The sequence below is a fragment of the Poromitra crassiceps genome (genome assembly GCF_964638095.1).
Source record: "Poromitra crassiceps genome assembly, chromosome: 2".
Taxonomy (NCBI): domain Eukaryota; kingdom Metazoa; phylum Chordata; class Actinopteri; order Beryciformes; family Melamphaidae; genus Poromitra; species Poromitra crassiceps.
The window spans coordinates 70,472,839-70,495,884 of NC_139624.1; the positions used below are offsets into that span (position 1 = coordinate 70,472,839).

The following is a 23,046-nucleotide window of genomic DNA, read 5'->3' on the forward strand; positions in this document are numbered from 1 at the left end:
AACTCAGAAGCAGCCACTGCTAGTAATAAACAATCTATATCTACAGCCTACTGTATGTGCAGGTTGTTTCAACATTATTGACTAGTGCAGAAAAATCTAGCTTTTTTTTGTCATCTGTACAAAGCTGTTGATGTAGCCAGGACAACAGCTTGTGTGTATTCAAAAGGAAAATACAGGCCAACTAGTTAAAAACAATAAACTACTCGGGCAGTGAGTCAGTGACCTAGAAACATAACAGCAGCCATGCCTTTTTTTGTCGATGTCCTTGGCAGTGCATTTCTGCTTTAAGAAGAAAGAAGCGTTTGCCTACACCAGATTGTCTTTTGGAGGATTCAGTGCAGGTCTTAGTTGTTGGACGGTGTGTAGTGTGAGGGGCCTGCTTCAAAGCACGAGGGCCCTTGAGGTAGAGCCAGATGATGGGTAGGGGGTCAGGTACTGACGGGCCTGCTCTGTCATGATCAGCTGGTCCTCTGTCTTCCCATAAACCACCGCTTCCCACTCACTGTTCACCTGCAGGAAAGACAGTTAGCAACGGCTGCTGAAGACCATTTAGCCATCATTATGGACAGTGTTGGGGGTATCTCATTACAAAAGTAATATACTGTACTACATGTAATATATTACTTTTAGCAGTAACTCAGTAATATAACTTATTACAATAGGCTTTCAGTAATATTATACCAGTTACTTTGTCAAGTAACACAAGTTACAAATTGAGTTAAACATTTTTTTTAATCAAATCACATATTTAAATAAAGATATAATAATTTCCTAATCAAATTGTGTGTTTTTATGCAAATAACCACTATACATGAGAATAACAAAGGAAAAAGATAACATTTAGAATTTTGGACGGTTTACACTGACTTCAGACGGAATCAATTATTTTTCGGGATGGTTCCGGGGCGGCGATGTCATTCTGTTACTGCTGTTATTTTGGTGAAAGTAATGCAAAAGTAGTGTAATAAGTAACTCGTTACTCTACACAGTAATATTGTAAAGTAACGTATTACTTTCAAATGAAAGTAACTAGTAATATGTAGTATATTACATTTTGAAAGTAACTTGCCCAACACTACTGTTCACATTGCGTCTGATAATTTCGAGCCTAATGGCTCATTTATACTCCATGTTCATACGTAAATAGTTGCGTCCGTTTCAAACGTTAATATCGTCACTGACCACATACTTCCATGCGTCTTTCACGTTGGTATCATGTTAAGCAATATATCCACCAGTGGGCAGTAGAGAGTCAAATGCATGAGTGTGTGTGTGGTTTTCCTCCGTTTCATGCGTATCCGTAAGTTTTCAGATGACGGACAGAAAACGCACGAAATGAACGCAGCGTACGGACAGAAGGCTCTGTCCATCTCTGTCTTTAGCGTAGAGTATAATTGGGCCTTAATGGCGCTGTTGACCCTTCTGTCTTGAAACAGCCCGTTCAGCAGTAGCGAAACCAAATTGTATTGGTAAAGAGTAACTTTAAAGACGGCATGAAATGACATCTCAGAGTCTGTGACGACGTATCCGAGTGAAAACAAACATTGCTTTGACTAGAACAGGGTCGAGAGGCGGAACATAACGTGTGGATGATTTGATTTGACGGTTCTGGGGACTGGAGTTGACGTTGGCCAATCCTGGCGCTTGTATGCCATGTTCAGCCCGCAAATGGAGTGGGATTCAGCGTGTTCTGCCCCTACACGAGTGGGATCCGCAGAGAACCGGGCAACTGGCCGCTTCACTGCATACTACTATTTCCAAGCCGAGGCAAGAGTGTCGACTAGCTATGGCAAAGAGCCGTGATAAATAATGTTACCCTGAATGCTAGTTAACGAGCCAGTTACATGTCTTTGCATTTACATTAAATGAAGACATTACCGTTTGTTTTATTTTGTATGTTACATACTTATTGGCCACGTATATTAACATTTATGAGCTACAAAATTCTGTGCAGGTTACAGACACTAGGCAGCCATCTTGCCTGCTCAGTTTTCTCCTCGAAATTAAGATTGATTGACAGCTGACATGTCGTGATATGATTGGTTGAAATGGGATATGAATTTGAAAGTCTGGAAAAAACTAAAGAAATTTGATTTTGGTGATTTTTCTTTGTATACATTATTAAATAGGTGAACTGATGTGATCTAAAATAGAAAATAAGTCATTTTTCATTTCAGCTCAACTTTAATTATGTAGCATAATAGCAGTCTTTGATTATGCACTTCTGCTCCTATTGCTTAAAATAAGGACATAAAGAGCTTGCTAAATACATGCAACTCAGGACAAACAGAAGTTTCAATGAAAGTCATTCAAAATGCTTACGTTTCCTCTCTGTGGGGTTTCCAGGACTTTGGGTGCGCGTGAAGCGTCTGTTGGCTTTGAAGGGAGCAGCGATACTCTCAGGCCCGTATGGACCTGTACCATGGCGTGTGCTGGTGCTTTGTGGGAGGTGGGAACCTTCTTCACCCGGGGGCTGATGAGGCAAAGCAGGGGGACTAAAGGGGGCCCCTCGCTCCCAGAGGTCAAAGGGCGGCTGCACTCTTCCTGCTTGGAGATTGCGGTCATCAGTAGAGAGCTGGTCAGTAGACTTTCCTCTGGCATCTGCAATACAATGCTGAGTCAGTCAAGTCATTTGTGATGAATCAATAAATTAACAATAACAATAATGGCGATGGTGCACTAAATTCATGTGGTATTTTAGATCAATTGTTACCAAATACAAACGGAGAAGTTTGACATAATAACCTTATTTATGCAGAAAAAGTACACTACATGCTGTTTTTCACTAGCACATTTATACAGTTATACACATCCACATCTGGGAGTCTCCCAGTACAACCTCAGTTCTCTACTGCTGGCCACTGTAGCTCTACTACAGCAATTTGGGGGTAAGTGCCTTGCTCAACAGCACATCAGAGGTAGTTGCTGAGGGTCAGGGAGGGGAGAGCATTTCTCGGTCACTTTTCCCATACAGTTTCAGGATTCAAACCAGTGATTTGTTTTAGTCACAAGCCGGCACAACCTCTACACCACTGCTGCCCACAGCGTCTGTCATAGAGCCTTCAGAGTGACCTACCAGTGCCCACAGTGTCTGTCATATAGAGCAGCGTTTCTCAACTGGTGGGTCGCGACCCAAAGGTGGGTCGCGGGGCCGTTTTGATTGGGTCGCGGACAACTCATATTTCATTTGAGTTAAATTCAGATTATTGAAACTGGATTAGCCTGACCAGTTTTACTTGTTTAACAAGCTGGAGCATATGCTCTGCCTGTAATTCAAGAGAAGTCTGCCTTTTCATTTCATATTTAATATTAGTTCAATTCAGATGATTGAAACTGGATTAGCATGGCCCCAGTTTAATTAAAAGTTATGACCAGTTTAACTAAAAAGCATATAGCCTGCCTGTGATTCAAGAAAAGTCTGCCTTTTTATTTCATATTAGTTAAATTCAGACTATTGAAACTGGATTAGCATGACCAGGTTAACACGTTCACTGCCAATGACGTGTTTTTACGTCAAACAAAATCCAACGGTTGACTGCCAATGACGTGTTTTTACGTCAAAAAAAATATATATTTTTTTTTGACCGTGGGATGTGCATCTAACCCTTTTACATCTCTTATATAAATATTGGAGCCGCCGAACGTGTACAACCCATTCCACCGACCCACTAAGTGGCGACAGTGCTCTCCCAGACTAGAGGAAGGCAAGCAAAAAGCAGTGTGAGGAAGCCATTCTCATGAAAATGGATTGGCGAAAACGCTTTCGTTTTCGCGCTGATTGCTGGCGGTGCGGGATTGCAAATTTGCATAATAGATTACGGGTGGAACACACTTTGAAACACGCAGCATAAATAAGACCAGAATCGCAAAAGCTTCATCAAAGCTCTCAACCGAAACCACAAGAAACGAGCGAGCCCATCCAGACTTGCACAGCGGCCGCCAGCAGACAGGCAGCAGCAGCAGAAGCAGTGAGCCTGGTGACGCGAGGTTACAGCAGCAACAGAAACGAGCTTGTGACACGCCCGCTGCAGCCAAGAAGAACACACACGGAGGGAGGAGTTTGAAGGAGAGGGGTGTTTCCTGCTGTTATGGAGGAAATTACTGTTCAAAACTATTGTTTAGATGTCTGACGTCTTACTGATGCCAAAAATGAATGGTTAAAGTGACTGTTCTATCGAATTTCACAAAAAGCCGTTTATCTCAGAATAATTTTTCAGACACTGAAACCATGCTGTATTCAACTGCTAATGCTTACATAACTACTAACTCTACAAACTAACTCTTTTAGAGAGAGAAAGCACACATTCTATTAGTTCTTTTGAGATATTGTGTGTTCACAAAATCTTAGCAGAAAAGAATCCTCGGGTCTTGAAAGATGAGCCAGAATCCTCAAAAAAAACCTCTGGCAGAACCTACCTACAGTAAAAAAAAAAACGGCTGGCAGTGAATGTGTTAACTTGTTTTATTATTATTGTTGAGAATTCCTCACCTTGGCAGAGCTGTATCACTTATTTCATATTAATGCAGCGAGTTTTGTTGATATTATCTTGTGTTAGTAATGCTTTATTTTGGAAATACAAACAGGAAGTTAGAGCTGTTGTTGCGGCTGACTTAACCGCGGGTATGAACGTCCGTGGAAGCTGCTAGAAGCAGTCAGAAACGAGCAAACACACGTGGAGCACCTATAAACGGCTAGAAACCTGTCAGAGGGATAAAACCTCCCTTTTTTCCTTTCACTACGGCGGTTGCCTGTACAACAGTCAGAGAAGATAAACTGTAAACCACTGTACCGTCGGTGACTGCCTTACCACAAGTAAACATGTTGAACCCCACCTGGTGTCCCAAGTGCTTTCTGGCAGGAGCCCTGTAGCGGCCAATTCGTTTATCCAGCTATTCAGGGTTAAAACCCAACATACGGTCCTTCGAGCCGGATCCGTTGGCTACTACAGATATGACATCAGACCAGGAGGTAGCACGTGCAAGCCTTGATGGCCGAGAGAGACCCTCGAGGCAACACCAGACCCCCAGGTATTTGGAGGATTATATCCTTGACTCCAACCACCACCAGCCTGCCCTTTCCTCCCGCCCTACCGAGGGACAGCAAGAGGAGCAGAGAGGAGCAGCAGCTGCAGCGAGTGGTAGCCAAGCAGGTATACCCTCAAACTGGGACACAACCATACACAGACCCAACTCAGCGGATCATCTTAGTATGGGTTCACTGAGGGACGTAATCGAGTCCATTTCGGGACGAGAAAGGCGAGAGGCAGCAGAAATGGCTCAGCTTAGTAGCCAACTAGCACAGTATGAGAGACGACAACGTCGTCGTCAGGAGTTACTGCAGCACATTACATCCCACCTAATGGAGGAAGAAGCGGATCAGAGTCCTCAACGAAGGAAGACTGCATCATGCCCACCAGAACTATTGGTGGTCCACCGGAGACAGATTCCTGTTCAGACAAAGACTAGAGCTATCCCTCTCAGGCAGGAGGCAGGACGACCGCACAGTCAACCAACAGAGTCACAGTACCCCAGGCCTTCATACAATGATGTGGGGTTCGAACCAATTCACCCAGAGCCCTCTCCATGCTCTCTCTATTCTAACCTATCGTCTGGTATGTTGTTGCTACCACAAGCCGGGCAACACCCCAACAGGCCAGACCCTCAGCAAGCATGGGGCGCAGCGGCAGTACGACCCCACTGCTATGAACCAACTGGACCAAGCTTCCAGCCTCATAGGCAACAGCAGCAGCAGCACCTGCGAGCCCAATCGCAGCACCACATTGGACCATTCCATTATTATGCTGCGTCGGACCAGATTGCACCGCCTCCAGTGCAACAGCAGTTCCCTGCTCCAGCCTCTGTACAGCTGCATCCCACTGTGCCTAACAGCTATTCCACGGTGCAGAATTCACAACTGCAACGAGCTGTTGGACCTGTTTCATCTGGTTACGCTCCCCCTTACTATGCTCCTATATCCTCAATCGCTGCATCACCTCAGGCGCTCTATTCTGCCCCACCGATGATGGGCCCAGCGCTAGCATTCCCTCCTCAGCTGCCATCAGCCCACACCGTAGCATCGCCAGGCTTCAGCATGCCTCAGCCTCCACTATACGGTGCACCGAAGCCCAAAATCCCAGACTTCTCCACAGATAGCGAGAGAGAATTCGCTAATTTGAAGCTGGCCTTAGACAACCTACTTGAGCCTCACCTGGGGCTAACCGAGAAGTACAAATACCATGTGCTACTTGAACACCTTAAGCTGCCCGAGGCTCAAATGATTGGCCAGTCTTGCCGTCACCATCTGTACCCGTACTCAGCAGCTGTGCAGGCCCTACAGCTGCAGTATGGCCAACCACACCAGCTGGCTCAGAGCGAAATAGCAGCGATCCTCACCTCCCCTGAGGTGAAACCTAATGACTCTCGTAGCTTCCAGAGCTTCTCTCTTCAGGTCCACCTCTTAGTCAGCATGCTGCTCTCATTAGAGGGACCTCAAGGTACTGAGCTCAACTGCTGCTCGCATGTGGACCGCCTGCTCAGCAAGCTACCAAGATATCTGCGGGATGGATTCATTGAGTCTCTGCAATTCCAAGGCAAGCTCAACTCTACAAGCCTCAACCCCTACAACTTGCAGGACTTAGCGGGATGGCTCCAACTTAAAGCCCAGCAGCAGCGTCTGTCCAGCAGATTGGTGCAGCGCTACCAACTGGAGAAACCTCCAAGTACTGGAAGGGAGAACATGCTGTATAAGGGCAGAGGTCAAAGTGCAGCTATCTATTACGGAGCAGAGCCCACACAACCGAGCGTCTCCAGCAATCCCACGTCGTATAATGGTAGGAAACCATTCCAGATACATTGCCTTTACTGCGACAGCAAAGAGCACTACATCAGCCGCTGCCGCAAGATTACAGAACAGTCAGCAGCAGACCTGGAGAAGTGGATAGCAGAAGGAAAGCGCTGCTGGAGGTGTGCACGTGCCCATGCACCTGAGACATGCAACCTCAAGAAGCCCTGCGGCGACTGCGGTGGCATTCACCTCCAAGTCCTCCACAATGCAGCCCAACGTCGCTCCAGCGATCCACCGTCGAGGGCCTCAGAAGTCTACCTGACACCCAGCATTACATCAAGCAAGGTGCTCTTGAAGGTTGTCCCTGTACTGCTCCACAGTGGTTCTAACACAATGGAGTCATTCGCTGTCTTGGATGACGGAGCTCAACGGACGATGATTCTACCTGCCGCTGTCCAGCAGCTCCAGTTGAAGGGTGAGGGTGAGACTCTTGTCCTACGCACGGTGCTGACAGACCTTACACACCTCCGGGGCGCAAAGGTCAGTTTCGAGGTCTCTCCCAAAGGTAACCCACAGAAGCGCTACAAAGTGCATGGAGCATTCACCGCTTCAGGTCTAGACCTGATGGAGCAGACCTACCCAGTGCAGAAGCTTAAAAGGCAGCACACTCACTTACGCCGGGTCCCGCTGCAACCCTTCTTCAACGCACGTCCACTAGTGTTGCTCGGGTCAGATCATGTACACCTCATCACTGCCACTAAGCCAGTTCGCAGGGGAGTGAACGGTGGACCCATAGCAATCCACACGGCCCTTGGATGGGCTTTGCAGGGTGCTGAGGGTTGTGCGCCAGAACGGGCTTCAGTGCAGCAGTGCCTCTTCTCCTCGATCGTTAGCCCTGCCGAGGTCCAGCCTGCCCTCCAGCTACCTACCTCTAGTTCTTCTCACCAGCAGCCAGCCTCTACTGCACTCTGGCACAACCTTCAGCCGTTGATGTCTAAGGAAGCCAGTCCCACACTCCAGCTTCGTTGCCAGCCTCTGGGGTGGCCCAGCCTCCGTCACCGGCCACCGGGGAGGCCCTTTCTTCGTCGCCGGCCTCCGGAGCAGCCCTCCCCATGTCGCCAGCCTTCTGAACGGCTCCGCCGGGCTGGTCGTCCTTCAGATCGTCCTCCCGACCAACTTCGCCGGGCTGGTCATCTTCCGGATCGTCCTCCAGACCAGCTATACCAGGCTGGTCTTCCTCCAGCCTGTCCTCCGGAACGACTTCGTCTTTGTCACCGGTGCCCAGGCCGACCTCCAGAGCCGCCCTGTCCTCTGCGCCGATCCCGTCCCCATCACATGCTCTTCATGGGGCGGCGGGATATAGCTTTGCCTCCAGCGGGTTTGCGCCCTTGCCGTCATGGGGCGGCGGAGGTGGCACCACTTGATCTGCAGTTATCCGACCAGTCGCCTGCCCGACCCAGCTCCCCGCTGTCAAGGATAACGCCCGGGACACTTGAGGAATTCCCTTGTGTACACATTGACTAATGTGGGGGCGGCTGTTGAGAATTCCTCACCTTGGCAGAGCTGTATCACTTATTTCATATTAATGCAGCGAGTTTTGTTGATATTATCTTGTGTTAGTAATGCTTTATTTTGGAAATACAAACAGGAAGTTAGAGCTGTTGTTGCGGCTGACTTAACCGCGGGTATGAACGTCCGTGGAAGCTGCTAGAAGCAGTCAGAAACGAGCAAACACACGTGGAGCACCTATAAACGGCTAGAAACCTGTCAGAGGGATAAAACCTCCCTTTTTTCCTTTCACTACGGCGGTTGCCTGTACAACAGTCAGAGAAGATAAACTGTAAACCACTGTACCGTCGGTGACTGCCTTACCACAAGTAAACATGTTGAACCCCACCTGGTGTCCCAAGTGCTTTCTGGCAGGAGCCCTGTAGCGGCCAATTCGTTTATCCAGCTATTCAGGGTTAAAACCCAACAATTATTATTATTATTATTATTATTATTATTATTATTATTATTATTAACTTGTTTAAAAACATATAGGCATGTAATTCAAGATAAGTCTGCCTTTTATTTCATATTTCATACAGTTCAAATAAGACTTTCTGAGCATGACCAGTTTGACTTGTTTAAATTTAAAAACATATAGGCCTGTAATTCAAGTCTGCCTTATTTCAATTGTTTTTTTAGCCCTAGTTGCACTTCTGTTGCACTTTTTTGTTCATTTGAGGTTTATAACAGTGCATGAAGGCATTGTGTATTAAATTAATGCGCTATTTTTTGTGCAAAAAATTTGAGTGGTTTAAAAAAAAATCTGAAATTTGGGTCGCGACTTCATGACAAGGAAAATAGTGGGTCCTGAGGCTACACCAGTTGAGAACCACTGATATAGAGCCTTCAGAGTGACCTACCTGTGTCCACAGTGTCTGTCATATAGAGCCTTCAGAGTGACCTACCTGTGCGCTGTTGAGCTGCTCCTGGAAGAGCTGGGTGTTGAGGCAGTCTTTCCCCCAAGGGTCCAGCACAAGAGACTTGCGGACCTTCCTAGCTGGGCCATCCATCTGAAATGGAAAGTCCAAGATTCCCATAACAATAAATCATCTTGTCCCTCTGCACAAAATTGCATGTTCATTTCAGGGTCTCTTAAGTGGTTAAAATATCTCTTTCTTCAGGTAAGAGGGTAGGTTATTATGTAGGATACTGGAAGTTATTGAGGTGCGCAAGTTACACATACATTGTGTTTCCACGTTCTGTAGTCCGGCTGGAGGTCTGCTCTGTTGAAGATGTCAGCTCCAGTCTCCTGCTTCAGAACCTCCCGGATGTCCTCCTCTAGAAACGCCAGTGGCTGCGGCTGCAAAAGAGAGATAACACAAGCCATAGACATAAGCAACACATAAACATCAAAACAGACAAATAAAAGCACATCATAAATAAATAAATAATAAAACAGGTAAATGCAGAGATCCATGCTTGACCACTTACCTCCATCTTCAGGGGTCCGTGCATTTTCTCCTGGGCAGCTAAAGCATTTTTGAAAGGAGTGGGTGTCCTCGGGGTTGGAATCATGATGGTCTTACGGAATTTAGGAGTCCTGGACCTGGAAAGTAGTCAGAGCATATTATGTATAGTACTGTGTTTCCACCAAGCACTAGGAATAGTCAAAGACTCATCCTTTGGTTGTGCCAAATCTTGTGGGAACTGTGGATCTAGGTGGCAATCTTTCTAGCCTTTTCCTGTTTATTCATATTTATGTGGATAGAAAGATAAATTTAAACTGAATTAAGATGATAGAGTTCTAAAAGTGGTGATGTGTTTAAAGTTTGAATGGAGTGCGTAGCTTAAAGCAGTTAGAGTTCAAAGAGGCCATGGTTTCACCATGAACTGCTGTTTAAAACCAACGGTATTTGCACCCAGAAGCATAGTACAGACAGTACACATGCATTGGTAAATTTGGCACTGTATAAAAGCCATGCCACTGGAGGTTCTTTATTGTGGTTATGGCGTGATGATACTCGGCTATGTCTTGTACCTTTTGCTTCACTGTTTTACCCATTATCACAAACAATGACGTTTATTGCTATATTTAATGATATCAATGAAAAACGCATACATGTCAACCGCACAGCACAATAATTAAGACAAGACATGTTTTGTGAGATATATGTGGCTGCCTATTGTTTACTTACCCAGCATTCTCTTTCTGGTGCTTAGGTGTGGTTTCTTTGTGGAGGGACGTGTTGAGAAGACACTTCTGGCCACACAGAGGAGTGGAGGTGAGGGCGGGGTTATCCAGATTCAGATGCTCAGCCCCTGATAGGTTGCAGAACTGGGGACACAACCAAGCAGGAATGGACTGTTTGTTACCCACACGTCATGCAACCATCGTACATCAATTCTATGATGGCAATAGAGAGGCAAAGTGACCGCCTACTTCCTGCTTCAGCACTGTACCAGAGATTTTCATCCGCCATTTATTTTCCCATAGACATTTCGTAAAATGCTTATAAAAATAGTTTTACTGGTTCAAACCAAACGTTCAGCTAACGCTAAAATCGGGAGAGACCATAGAACATTTCACTTTGACCAAAACAAAGAAAAAATATTTTCTTCAAACCCACTTTTTTTTTTTACATTTTGGCCCGAGTGAAATGTTATCCGATCTCTCCTGTTTCTAAATATATCTGTAACCGTTTGGTTTGAACCAGTAAAACTATTTTTATAAGCATTTTACGAAATGTCTATGGGAAAATAAATGGCGGATGAAAATCTCTGGTACGGTGCTGAAGCAGGAAGTAACGTTCACTTTGGCTCTCTATGAAGCCAATGAAGTCAGTTGAGCGGTTAAAGAAAGGCAGATAGAGGTTGAGTTTTACCCGTGAGGGGGAGAATGGCAGTGACTTTGTGGGCGTTTTCTTGGGCGAGTTTGAGACATTTTCCAAGAAGGAAGCACAGGTCCTGTCACACATAGGAGACTGTTCCCCTCTCTCTCTCCTCTTCCTCCTCCCGATGGACGGTTGGGTGGGTTTGGATGTGTTGATGGGAGTGAGGGAGTTCATAGTGCCCATGCCAAACGGAGCACAGTGCTTGTCATGGCCAGAGATTGTAGATGGGGTGTTGACTGTGTAGCCCATTGAATCGTCAATGGTCCTCTCTTGATGGAGGGGGGTGTAACCTCCTTGGGTTTGCCTGGGCGGTGTCCCTGTCTCAGACGAGTCAAAGCTGGCCACCTCGCTCCAAGCCGCAGGGTCCTGCAGAGCAAAACACATCTACAGTGGCTCTTCAATACATCCATGTTCCATGACTTTTGATTTTTACCTACAAATTCACACTCCCATTATTTCTTTGCTGTGTCATCTCACGTACACACACTCACCGAGTCAATGAGCTCCATCGTCTCTGCAAACTCCGGTATCGTCTGCAATGTAGAGAGCACCGCACTTGCCTCTACAGCCAGGAACTTGCTGGGGGAGACGGGGAGCTGTCCTGGAGGCCCCGGGGGGACCTCGGGGCCCCTCCAGGGCCGTCCTTCTGCCTGCTCCTCTAGGCTGCTGCTACTTGTTGTCAGGGTGTCATCTGACACACTGTCAGACCATGCCGAGTAGTGCTCCAAGTTCTGAGGGGCAGCAGTGAAAGAACACCGGTGTTAGAGAGATGGCTCCAGCAGCAGATGTGTCTAATTTAATGGCGATTGTTTGGTATTATGTTATGTAATATTTTTCTAATTTTGTGTCAATTTTGGAATCATCTGTGATCAGATACATTTCATTAAAATGTGGAACAGACACTGATGATACTGTAACAGATTAGGCCAATCTTGACCAATCATACAGTAAAGAGCTGCAACGATAAGTTACAATAAGTAAAAAAAAAAAAACAACGATTAATCGTTTTTTTGGGGGGGGGGTGGGGCATTTTTGCCTTTATTGGATGGGACATTGGATAGACAGGGGGTGGGGAGAGAGAGGGGATATGTGGCAAGGGACCACGGATCGGATTCGAACCGGGTCGGCCGCACAAAAGACTAGCCTTGGTGGTGCGCGCTCTACCAGGTGAGCCACTGGGACACCCCCTGCTCAGACAATTTTTTAAGAAAAATAAAATAAAATAAAATCTCTCATCCCAGCTTCTTAAATGTGAATATTTTTTACAGTAAACTGATTATCTTTGGGTTGTGGTTGGTCAGGACAAAAGACGACAGTTGAGGACGTCATCATGGGCTTTGGGGAAAAAGTTAATCCGCATTTTGTGAGATTTTATAGACCAAAATGACTAATTTATTAGTCAAAGAAAATAATCAACAGATTAATCGATAATGAAAACAATCTTTAGTTGCAGCCCTAATACAATATTAATCAATCTAACTTCTGCAGTGTGATAATGAAGTATGAGGAGTAAAATGAGTGGAGTGAATGAGACGGGTGTTGGGGAGGGAGAGGAAAGGAACCGAACAGGAGACAAAAGAAGAGAGTACTTGGTTCCAAACCAAACTGCTGGCTGAGCGTGCACATGGCAGCGAGGGCTGAGCGTGCACATGGCAGCAAGGGCTGGGGGGTGGATGAGAGAGGAGGTTAATGTTTGGGGCGATGGTGATGGAGGCGGAGCGGGTGGGGTAGGGCGGCTACTAAGCACAGCTTCAGGCCAGTCTGAATGAGTAGCAAGATAGATGGGAAGCTAGTTACTACAGCAAATCAGGCTACAGGCACACAAACGTGCGCTACTCTCGTTTACGCATGTATACACTGCAAAAAGTCCATCATATTAAGACATTAGTCTCGAGTCTTCAAATCTTTTCATTAAAACAAGGGAAAAGGAGGTGAGATTTGGGAATTTTCTAGAAGCAAGTGTCAATATCTGTATCAGTATCTTGATAAAAGCCGGATTAAATAGGCTCACTCCACTAGTGATGAGGAAATGACACTTGATTCAAGAAAATAATAATGATTTTAAGACTCAATGCTGGGGTTAAATGATATGACGTTGTTTTTTTTGCAGTGTATGGAAGCTACAAACACACACGCAGGCTACGCTAGCTAGGTACGCTAACACACATTGGGAGTGTGTGCGCTTACACATGGACCTCTGCACTGCACTTGTCGTGGCACTTCATTCTCTGCTGACATAAGCAGCAGCTCAAGCTCCTTAATTCTTTGCTCTCTGTCGGGGTCGTCGAGGCAGGACGGCTGGAATACACAAACGTCAGGGAGGAGGAGAGGATGAGAGGAGGACCGGAGGGAGGAAGGAAAACCAGGAAAAGAAAGAGAGACACAAAAGGTACCAGATTTACACACATGGAATATCCTTTGAGATTCACCCCTCTTATTATCCATGATTGAAATTAGTGAAAATAAGAGTAATTTGATTTGAAGACAAGAGTTAGCAATTAAAAGGATAACTACAGACAGTTAGGAAAATAAAGGGATGTGACAGGTGTTTCCCAGGTGCATACACAGAAACACATACACCAGACTCACCGATAAGAAGCTGGAGGTATCTGGGAGGCTGTCCATCAAGTGACCGCTGTGAGGATCATAAGGATATCCACCCATCTAGAAAACATCACGTCCAACCCAAACCCAATGAAGACAACACAAGAGGCAACAATTAGTTGGGAAACAAACAAACAAACAAATAAATAAATGAATAAAAAAAAAAAAAAAAAAAAAAAATCAAAGACTCTGTATCGGCTATATTGTCATCATAAAGTGATTGTAGGGCAGTGGACCTGGTTTGATCCCGGCATGGCCAGGGGGCTGTGGTCACAGTGTGGAGGCTCTGGTGGTGGGGGAGGGCAGGGTCTGTGGTGGCGTCTCTTCCCTCCGGCGTGGGCGGAGCTGAACCCCCGGCAGCCCTCCTGTAGGTAGCCCTCGTGCTCCACCTTCCTCCTCATGGTGGAGTTCCAGTGATTCTTGATGGAGTTGTCGGTCCTGTTGAAGAGATGACTATTAAGGTAACCTCTTCTTGCAAGCTTTTATTTTGGTAGTGCTTTTTTTTTAAATTAATGGGTCTTTTATTTTGGCGCCCTTCTGGCGGAAATAGGGATCTCGCATCTGAGAGTTGGTTAATTGACATGAGCAGCAGGCTAACACAGAAGGACGGCTATTCAACATTGCTCTGTGATACAAAGGGTTTATCATTTGATAATTAACGCGCCTAGGTGAAATGGGAACAAGTTATTATGTGATTTGTTTGATAAAGCAGTGATATGTGATTTGGTCGATTTAAAAGTGGGCAAGTGTTTGAATGCATTGCGTAACATTCATGCTAACTTTAGCTTTAGCTTAAAGTTTGAATGGATAGCTGTAACGTCATGGTAATGGAAGCATTCTAGCTTGGATGGATGGTTAATATGGCATACAGCAAGAGCTCATTTTATTATCTGTCCTGTAGCTCTACAGTGTGTTTCATGAAGAAAAGGTGTTCCAACAGAAGACAAAGTAAATTTACGTAAAAAAAACAGGTGACTGATAAACATGAATAAAAGCTTCTGGAAACATCGGTACGCTTCACCGTTGTCTGGCTGCGAGGAGACATTTACACTTCTGGATGATGGAGGAGAATACGACCTTTCACTTCTGTATAGAGATGAGAAATGTATATATGTGTGAGGTTTATGTTACCGTCCAGGAAGGAGCTTGGAGATCTCAGCCCAGCGGTTGCCGAGGCGTTTGTGGGCCTCGTAGATGATCCGGTCCTCTTCCTGGGTCCACGAGGACTTCTTCACCTCCGGGTTAAGGTGGTTGTGCCACCGCTCACGGCACTGCTTTCCGATCCTCCCCTGGAGGTGCTTGGCGATCACGGACCACCGCTTGGGGCCATACTTGTGCACCAGGTCAATCACCTGCACAGACAGACACATGCAGTCAGGAGAGGGACATGTACTAAATCACCGACAGTTGTGATTTCTCCTTCATTAAACATACAGTATCTACTGCTTCATCTACTGATATTTTTGGTATAAGAAGTTAGAGTAAAGCCCTAGTTGGATTAATTCATAGCACAGGCCTATAAACAGAGAAGGTGCTTCTTCTCTCATTGATACCACCAATATGTTTCTAACTCTTTCCCCTGCAGCAGCAGCACCAGAGCTTGTTGGCTGAAGAATGTTATGATGTCATCGTTGAAAATGTTTATGATGTCATGGTTGGCAGCCGGCGGTATTATCGACAGGACTGTTTCTGTTGTTGTGATGCCAGGATTTTGGTGGAATGAGATGCACATTCTTTAGATTCCTGCAGAGTGCTGTTCCATGTAAGGAACGCATTGTTCGTCTTACAGCTCAGACAGATACTAGCCTCCGCTCGGTACAAAGAAGGGCTGGGCTCTAAACCAGTGCCTTGGAAAGTCTGTGTTGTGTTAGTTAGGGGGGATGAGGTAGTGGAGCATTTACATAGCCAAAAAAAAAAGCCAAGATGGAGAGTTTTTTTGGCGGGACGTGAGTTTGTGCATGTCCACCACGCACTGCTAGTCAGGAGGGGAAAAGATACATTACACATTGTGTCATTTATTTTGTACTGTGTGCTTTGACTTAAGTTACCCCTCGACTCCCCGTTCCTATTACCTTCCCTATCATTGACCCATTTCATCATCCTTCTTCTTTCTACCCAGGAGGACCGGGAACTCCCAGCTCCGCTTACCTTCTGATCCTCCTCTTTTGTCCAGGGTCCTTTCACCAGTTCTGGGTTGAGCACCTTCTGCCAGCGGTGCTGACACTGGCCATCTGTCCTCCCCTGTGAAAGAGTGGCACAAAGCAACAACACCTCATGACACCAAAGCATTAACCTTTAGGAGTTACACCTACGGCTGCTCGTTAAACACATCCTAATTAGGGATCATGTTAATTACCAGCTCACTAAATGGCTTGGGCAGCCATTACATTTGTTAGGATGTAAAGGGGCGGGCCAGTATGCCACTAATAATATAGTTATAATTATGATATGATGCAGTAAAACATCGCTGATAATGACACCACAGCCAATTTCTATTAACGTGAAAACACGTTAATAGATTAACCGGTTGTGGTTTTCAGATGACAAAATGAGTATAATACCGTGTTCAGTTGAAAAATCAAGTTAAAATGTGAAGATTTCAAGAGAACAGAAACTGCTCTATGTTCAGTTCAGAGTTTAAGGTAGAATAAGATTACATTTCTGATGATTCCATGTGTTTTTGCAAATACGCATTTTTGTGATTTTACAGTCTTGCACTATAAGCAATGTTTCAGCCAATGTTGATAAAAGAGAAGAAATTGTGATGACGCTGTTCAGAAGATTATTTCTAGTCGGGACAGACAGCCAACGCCTAGTCGATGACACCATGCAGACACATGACTGTATGTACTTACAGGGAGAAAGTTGGCTATTAGCTTCCAGGAGTCAGTTCCATGTTGCTCCACTAACTTTTTCAGCTTTTCGTCCTGAGTGAAGGCAGGGAGAGAGGGGAAGATGCTGACACATAACATACAGAGAGACACGTCATTTTCTTTTCTTTTTGATCACCTTTCTTTTCTTCCCATTTTTATCCCATTTTCTCCCCAATTGTACTTGGCCAATTTCCCCCCTGCTGTCCCGGTCATTGCTCCACCCCCTCTGCCGATGTGGGGAGAGCCGTAGACTAGTCACTAGCACATGCTTCTTCCGATACATGTGCAGTTGCCAGCAGCTGCTTCTTTTCACCTGACAGTGAGGAGTTTCACCAGCTGGACGTAGTGCGTGGGAGGATCACGCTGTTCCTCCCAGTTCCCCTCCGCCACGAACATGCGCCCCGACCGACCAGAGGAGGCACTAGCGCAGCGACCAGGACTCATACCCTCCCCCCTTCCTCTGCTTACTACCCGCAGACAGCCAATTGTGCCCTTATGGACCTAATACATCCATGGTATATGGACACCTGACCAAGCCGGAGGTAACAGGGGCTCAAACCTGCGACCCTTGTGTTGGTAGGCAGGGAATCTACCGCTGCTGATGAAAATACTAAGTGTGCGACTACCCATCGTTCATTGCAATTTTACTCCTGGCTGACTGTGTCTGTAGGAACATCTGACCAAGCTCCCCGTGTCTCTGTGGTGGTAGGCGAGTGCTGCTACACTACCCAGACGCCCCCCATTGCATGCAAACAATATGCTTAAGCTGTGTTCACACCGAGATATTTATTTTTCTCCCTGTCGCTCGATTCAACCCTTTGGAATCGCTCTGTCGCTGTGTTTAAATCGCTCCTCAACAGGCACAATTCCGAGGTCGGTCGGGGAGCGTAAAGGGGTTTGAGGAAAGACAGGACCGCGAAATTTGTCCATGGCTTTGTCCTCTGGTCAGACCCACTCCTCCCCTCCTCCTTGTATTGTTTTACCAGCCTCCTGTAGGTGTCCTTAAGGTTTTTCCACCTAGCTTGTAATATCTTCACTGTCAAGAAACAAGCAGCACACAGCTCTAACGTTAGACAGGATGATAACGCAAACAACACAACTGCATTTTTCCCCGATCCCAAGAATGAATAAATACTCCAGGGTTACGGCAGCCAATCAGCAATCAGCAAGCGACTGTTGCCAGCGAAATTTCGCTCAAGTTGGGATATTTCATCTCGGGCGACGAGCGAATTTTCGCCCTATCACTCTGTCGCTCGGACGCCCAGCGATTTTTCTCCCGGGCGAATATACGCTCAATCGCTCATTTGCTTTGACTTTGTATGTCAACTCGATGCCAGCGAAAAACTTGAATAGGTCGGTGTGAACGCACCTTTACTCTCATATACACCACAGTCACCATTTCACTCACTCAAAGAACTGAATATGAAACGACCATATAAGCAGATCTCACAGGTGCCTCGAATAAACGTACCTCGTCTCGAGACCACTTGACTTTGCACAGGGGCTTTTTGTCTTTGGCCTTCTCTTTGCTCTCTGGATCTGTGGAGTGTAGCTCTTCATCCTCATCCTCACTAAAACATAATAGAGCGAAAGTTAGTGTAGCTCTTCATCCTCATCCGCACTAAAACATATAGAGTGAAGGTTAGTGTAGCTCTTCATCCTCATCCTCACTAAAACATATAGAGTGAAGGTTAGTGTAGCTCTTCATCCTCATCCTCACTAAAACATATAGAGTGAAGGTTAGTGTAGCTCTTCATCCTCATCCTCACTAAAACATATAGAGTGAAGGTTAGTGTAGCTCTTCATCCTCATCCTCACTAAAACATAGAGTGAAGGTTAGTGTAGCTCTTCATCCTCATCCGCACTAAAACATATAGAGTGAAGGTTAGTGTAGCTCTTCATCCTCATCCTCACTAAAACATATAGAGTGAAGGTTAGTGTAGCTCTTCATCCTCATCCGCACTAAAACATATAGAGTGAAGGTTAGTGTAGCTCTTCATCCTCATCCGCACTAAAACATAGAGTGAAGGTTAGTGTAGCTCTTCATCTTCATCCTCACTAAAACATAATAGAGTGAAGGTTAGTGTAGCTCTTCATCCTCATCCTCACTAAAACATATAGAGTGAAGGTTAGTGTAGCTCTTCATCCTCATCCTCACTAAAACATAATAGAGTGAAGGTTAGTGTAGCTCTTCATCCTCATCCTCACTAAAACATATAGAGTAAAGGTTAGCGTAGCTCTTCATCCTCATCCGCATTCCGCACTAAAACATATAGAGTGAAGGTTAGTGTAGCTCTTCATCCTCATCCTCACTAAAACATATAGAGTGAAGGTTAGTGTAGCTCTTCATCCTCATCCTCACTAAAACATATAGAGTGAAGGTTAGTGTAGCTCTTCATCCTCATCCTCACTAAAACATATAGAGTGAAGGTTAGTGTAGCTCTTCATCCTCATCCTCACTAAAACATATAGAGTGAAGGTTAGTGTAGCTCTTCATCCTCATCCTCACTAAAACATATAGAGTGAAGGTTAGTGTAGCTCTTCATCCTCATCCTCACTAAAACATATAGAGTGAAGGTTAGTGTAGCTCTTCATCCTCATCCTCACTAAAACATATAGAGTGAAGGTTAGTGTAGCTCTTCATCCTCATCCTCACTAAAATATAATAGAGTGAAGGTTTAGGTTAGTGTAGCTCTTCATCCTCATCCTCACTAAAACATAATAGAGTGAAGGTTAGTGTAGCTCTTCATCCTCATCCTCACTAAAACATATAGAGTGAAGGTTGGAAAGGAGAGAAGAAGAAGAGAAGATTATATGAATAGAGCCAACAGTTCTTTATTCTGTCACTCCCTGGCCTATAGGGCTAAGCAAGAATGTTGATATACGACAGGTATTGCTTGGAAATGTTCAGTACAGGCACCAGTACCAGACCACTTTACGTCTGATTATTGTCAACAAAACTTAATTTGATACTTGCTCAAATAAAAGCAATTTTTTTTTATTACGCAAACTATATTCTGCAAATGAGTGAGTGCACGCCCACACCCGGGTCAAATTGGGCTGAAAATTTGCATGGCGGTGGGTTATGATCTGGGGAAGATCATGGTGGGCAGGTTGTAAAGTCCTGGAACTGCCTGGAAAGTCCTGGAAACCATTTCCATCATTTCCAGCCAACCAAAAGACCTCAGTTGTGCCTATTTAACGCGGGTACATTATGCTAGTATGCAATAGAAGAGGACCTATATGGGTAATCAGAATACTACTTAAACGAAACACTCACAGTCGAGTATAATAGGTGCTGACCAAAAAGACACAAAAATAACAGATGAAGTCGCCAAGACGTATATCTTTCTTGAGTGCTGAAAAAAGCCTAGGGCTGAAACGCGTCTGTTTGCTTGTCTGCTCTGTGCATCATTAAAAAGGTGATTAGACACTGACTTATTTTGTGAGTGCTGATGACTCCATCTTGTTATTTTCATCAGTACTACTCTGTCCAGAAGTTTGTCAAACTCAGCTCATAAGGTCAAGACTATACACAAGGCATAATTCCTCTCTTCTGTTCTGTTCTGACAGGCGGAATTGTAGGCTAGCACCATACAGTGAATCTGTGTTCCCATAAAACATGTTGCTGGGCAACACTTTTGCCTAACATTGTGGTGTAGAAGACTTTAATAAATGGAGGATAAATTAAAACCGCTGCCGAGCTCGATAAATTGAGACAGCCGTTGCCACGAGCTGTTACCATAGAGCAGACCTGTATGATCACACACACACACACACACACACACACAAAGCGGGGAAAACAGGGCTTCTCCTCAGGTCTCGTATCTGACCGTGGATAAAAGGTCTTCTTCAGTGTGGGGACTTGAACCTAGCGAGTGAACTTTTGGAATGAGCTGACTGGCTCACTGACATGTGGAACTGAGTGTGGACCTATGGCTGAACAGGAAGGAGGGGGCTTGAGGAGAGAGGTGATCCCACAACAGGCTCTTTCTCCTCTAGAGGTGTGTGTATGTGTCACTGACACGGAGGCGGTACGCTAGGGTGTGGCCAGGGGGATGGCGAAGCCCTAACGGTCCAGCCGTCCAAGTCACTGAAGTTTCAAAAAAACAGTGGGCAGACTTTTTACAGTTTGAAGAAAACATAATTTGGCCTTCTTATCTTTAAAATACATAAAAACGTAATCATAAAAAAAATACTGAACTCACTGCAAAAGTTTAAGAGGGTTAAGTTCCCCTTTGTAAAAGAAACCACTGTGTTAATATAAGCCAAACATCGCAGTAGTAGTGGAAAATAAAAAAGACTCCAACGTAAAAACACCATGTCCCATCTATGGGCCAAAAGATATCAGCACATTTGGGGCTGGGCGGTCAAGAATCATATCTCAGTATTTTTAGGCTGAATGATCGGTATTTTCTACAAAGTGGGCTAAATGTTCAGTTGTAAGTCAAAGCCACATGTGAGCTGTCGAAAATCTAAGATGATCTATTCTCATATCACAATATGGATTATTATAATATTGTGATATTGCCCAGCACATTATAGTGCTTTCCCCAGGTCAAACTTTGAGCTTGTCTTGTCATTGTGAAAGAAAGGCCCACCCATCTCACCCCAGATGGAAACACAAAGGGAGTGGGTGGGTGGGGGTACCGTACACTACACCCGCCTCTGAACAGTTCATTTAGGCTGAAGTTACATCATTGCCATGTTTGTAGACTTGAATCACATCATAAATCAATACTAATATCAAATATCTTCGGTACATCATGCTCCCAGGCCCAGCTGTCTTTGAATATCATCAATCAAGGCTTTGCCTACTTCAATATATAATTTAAGAAAGCCAAGTATATGAGTTATCGAGTCACAATAATAACACATCCCTATTTCTTGTCTGTCTCTCAGTTTCTTTCTGACATTAGGTTTTTGTAAACTAACGTTGGGGAACTTGCATGTACTTTTTTTTCATGTACTTTTTTCTGATTGCTGGAACACCGTGTGCCATGATGACTCGATGCTACAAATGTGTATGTATAAACAGGCAGGAAACACTTATCTGTTGTAGCTTGACCTTTTGGAGAGAAAAAAGCCACACGAATAATATATCACGACGCCTATGACACAGTAATAACTACAAGTTGGCTTACCTGTCACTTTCAACTATAATGTGTGTTTCCAGGATGTTGTGCTACTGGATTGCATAACTACTGTTTGACCGTGCACACTAGAAAATGGTAATTTGTTTTCTAATATCATTCGCGCTAAATACACAAAACATCTGTGAAAGCCATGGTCAAATTATAACGCCTATTTGAAGACTGTACTAATAGTTTTCAACTGAAAGCATCATTCACGCTCTAACATTATAATAACCAAACTATAACTTAGTGGGAGCGTTACGTAACGTTGTTGAATTATAATGTAGCTACTCTTTAACTATTCATAAACAATCTGTTTGGTTTGGCCCTTGTCACAATAATGTGACTGTGTGCAGGTGCACACATGCGATGTAATTTATCGCCATCACACGTGGCTGTCAGAGATACAATACTAACATTGTAATGTCATCCACCAGGGCATGCCATGCAGTGATGATTAACGTACCGTATTGATCATTTGTAGCCATTTTCAACGTGCAACATAAACACTAGTGACAGTGACAAACAGATATCGAGTCAGATAATAAAGCAACAATATATCTCTACTGGCACCCACCTGCGTGACTTCACGTTGTCCATGACAGTCGGTACGTGCGGTTGATCAAGGCGTTACAACGACGAGTCTCTGTGTGACAGCGCTCTAAAATCCCATTTAAACAGAAGTTGTCCGACGTTTATCCATAGAAGAAGTTGCTGTCATTCATTGCTCACTGTTTCTGCAATGCAGCAGCAGCCAGCTAGCATCATTCAGCTAGCGAGCAAGCTAACTTAGCATAGAGTCCATAATAACATTATGCTATCTCTGTAAATACGTTTCTCATCAACGGTGCATCTTACCAAAGCGAAGCGGTACTATTAACTATATCCTCTCCTTGTACGTGTTAATTAGCGAAGTAGGCTATCTAAGCGTCAACAGCCAATGTTACGCTGCAGAAGCTAACACACTACCCCTGTTACACATTGTCCAGGCTGGCTGTTTCCATCCCACTCTGTACTTCTATTTGACGTTATGATTTTTGTCCATCCCGCCGATTCTCGCGCCCAGCCTCCTTCATAGAGGGGTGTTTGAATCTGCGCAGGCGGCCTCGCCTCCCATTCGTCAGAAATGGGGGTGAGCAAAGAGGGCTGGGGAGACTCGCGTCTGATTGGTCAGAAATTAGGAGTTTTGCGTATGATTGGTCAGAAAATGGGAGGGCCGGGCACTGCTGCAGCTGAATGCACCTATCGTATTGAGCGTGTAGGTACAT

General features: G+C 45.0%; 1 protein-coding gene across 1 annotated transcript; it reads right to left on the minus strand.

Annotated features, from left to right (window-relative positions):
* Nucleotides 1-381: 381 nt before the first annotated feature.
* mybl1 (v-myb avian myeloblastosis viral oncogene homolog-like 1) lies at nucleotides 382-22,378 on the minus strand (the record flags this gene model as incomplete). The annotated part of the gene is made up of 16 exons (XM_083632062.1): nucleotides 382-510; nucleotides 2,416-2,601; nucleotides 9,241-9,345; nucleotides 9,519-9,635; nucleotides 9,767-9,881; nucleotides 10,471-10,610; nucleotides 11,158-11,550; nucleotides 11,658-11,897; nucleotides 13,354-13,464; nucleotides 13,756-13,830; nucleotides 14,007-14,208; nucleotides 14,902-15,122; nucleotides 15,919-16,011; nucleotides 16,626-16,697; nucleotides 18,115-18,214; nucleotides 22,356-22,378. 16 exons carry the CDS (start codon nucleotides 22,376-22,378, stop codon nucleotides 382-384), a joined length of 2,322 nt encoding a protein of 773 aa, XP_083488188.1.
* Nucleotides 22,379-23,046: the final 668 nt, after the last annotated feature.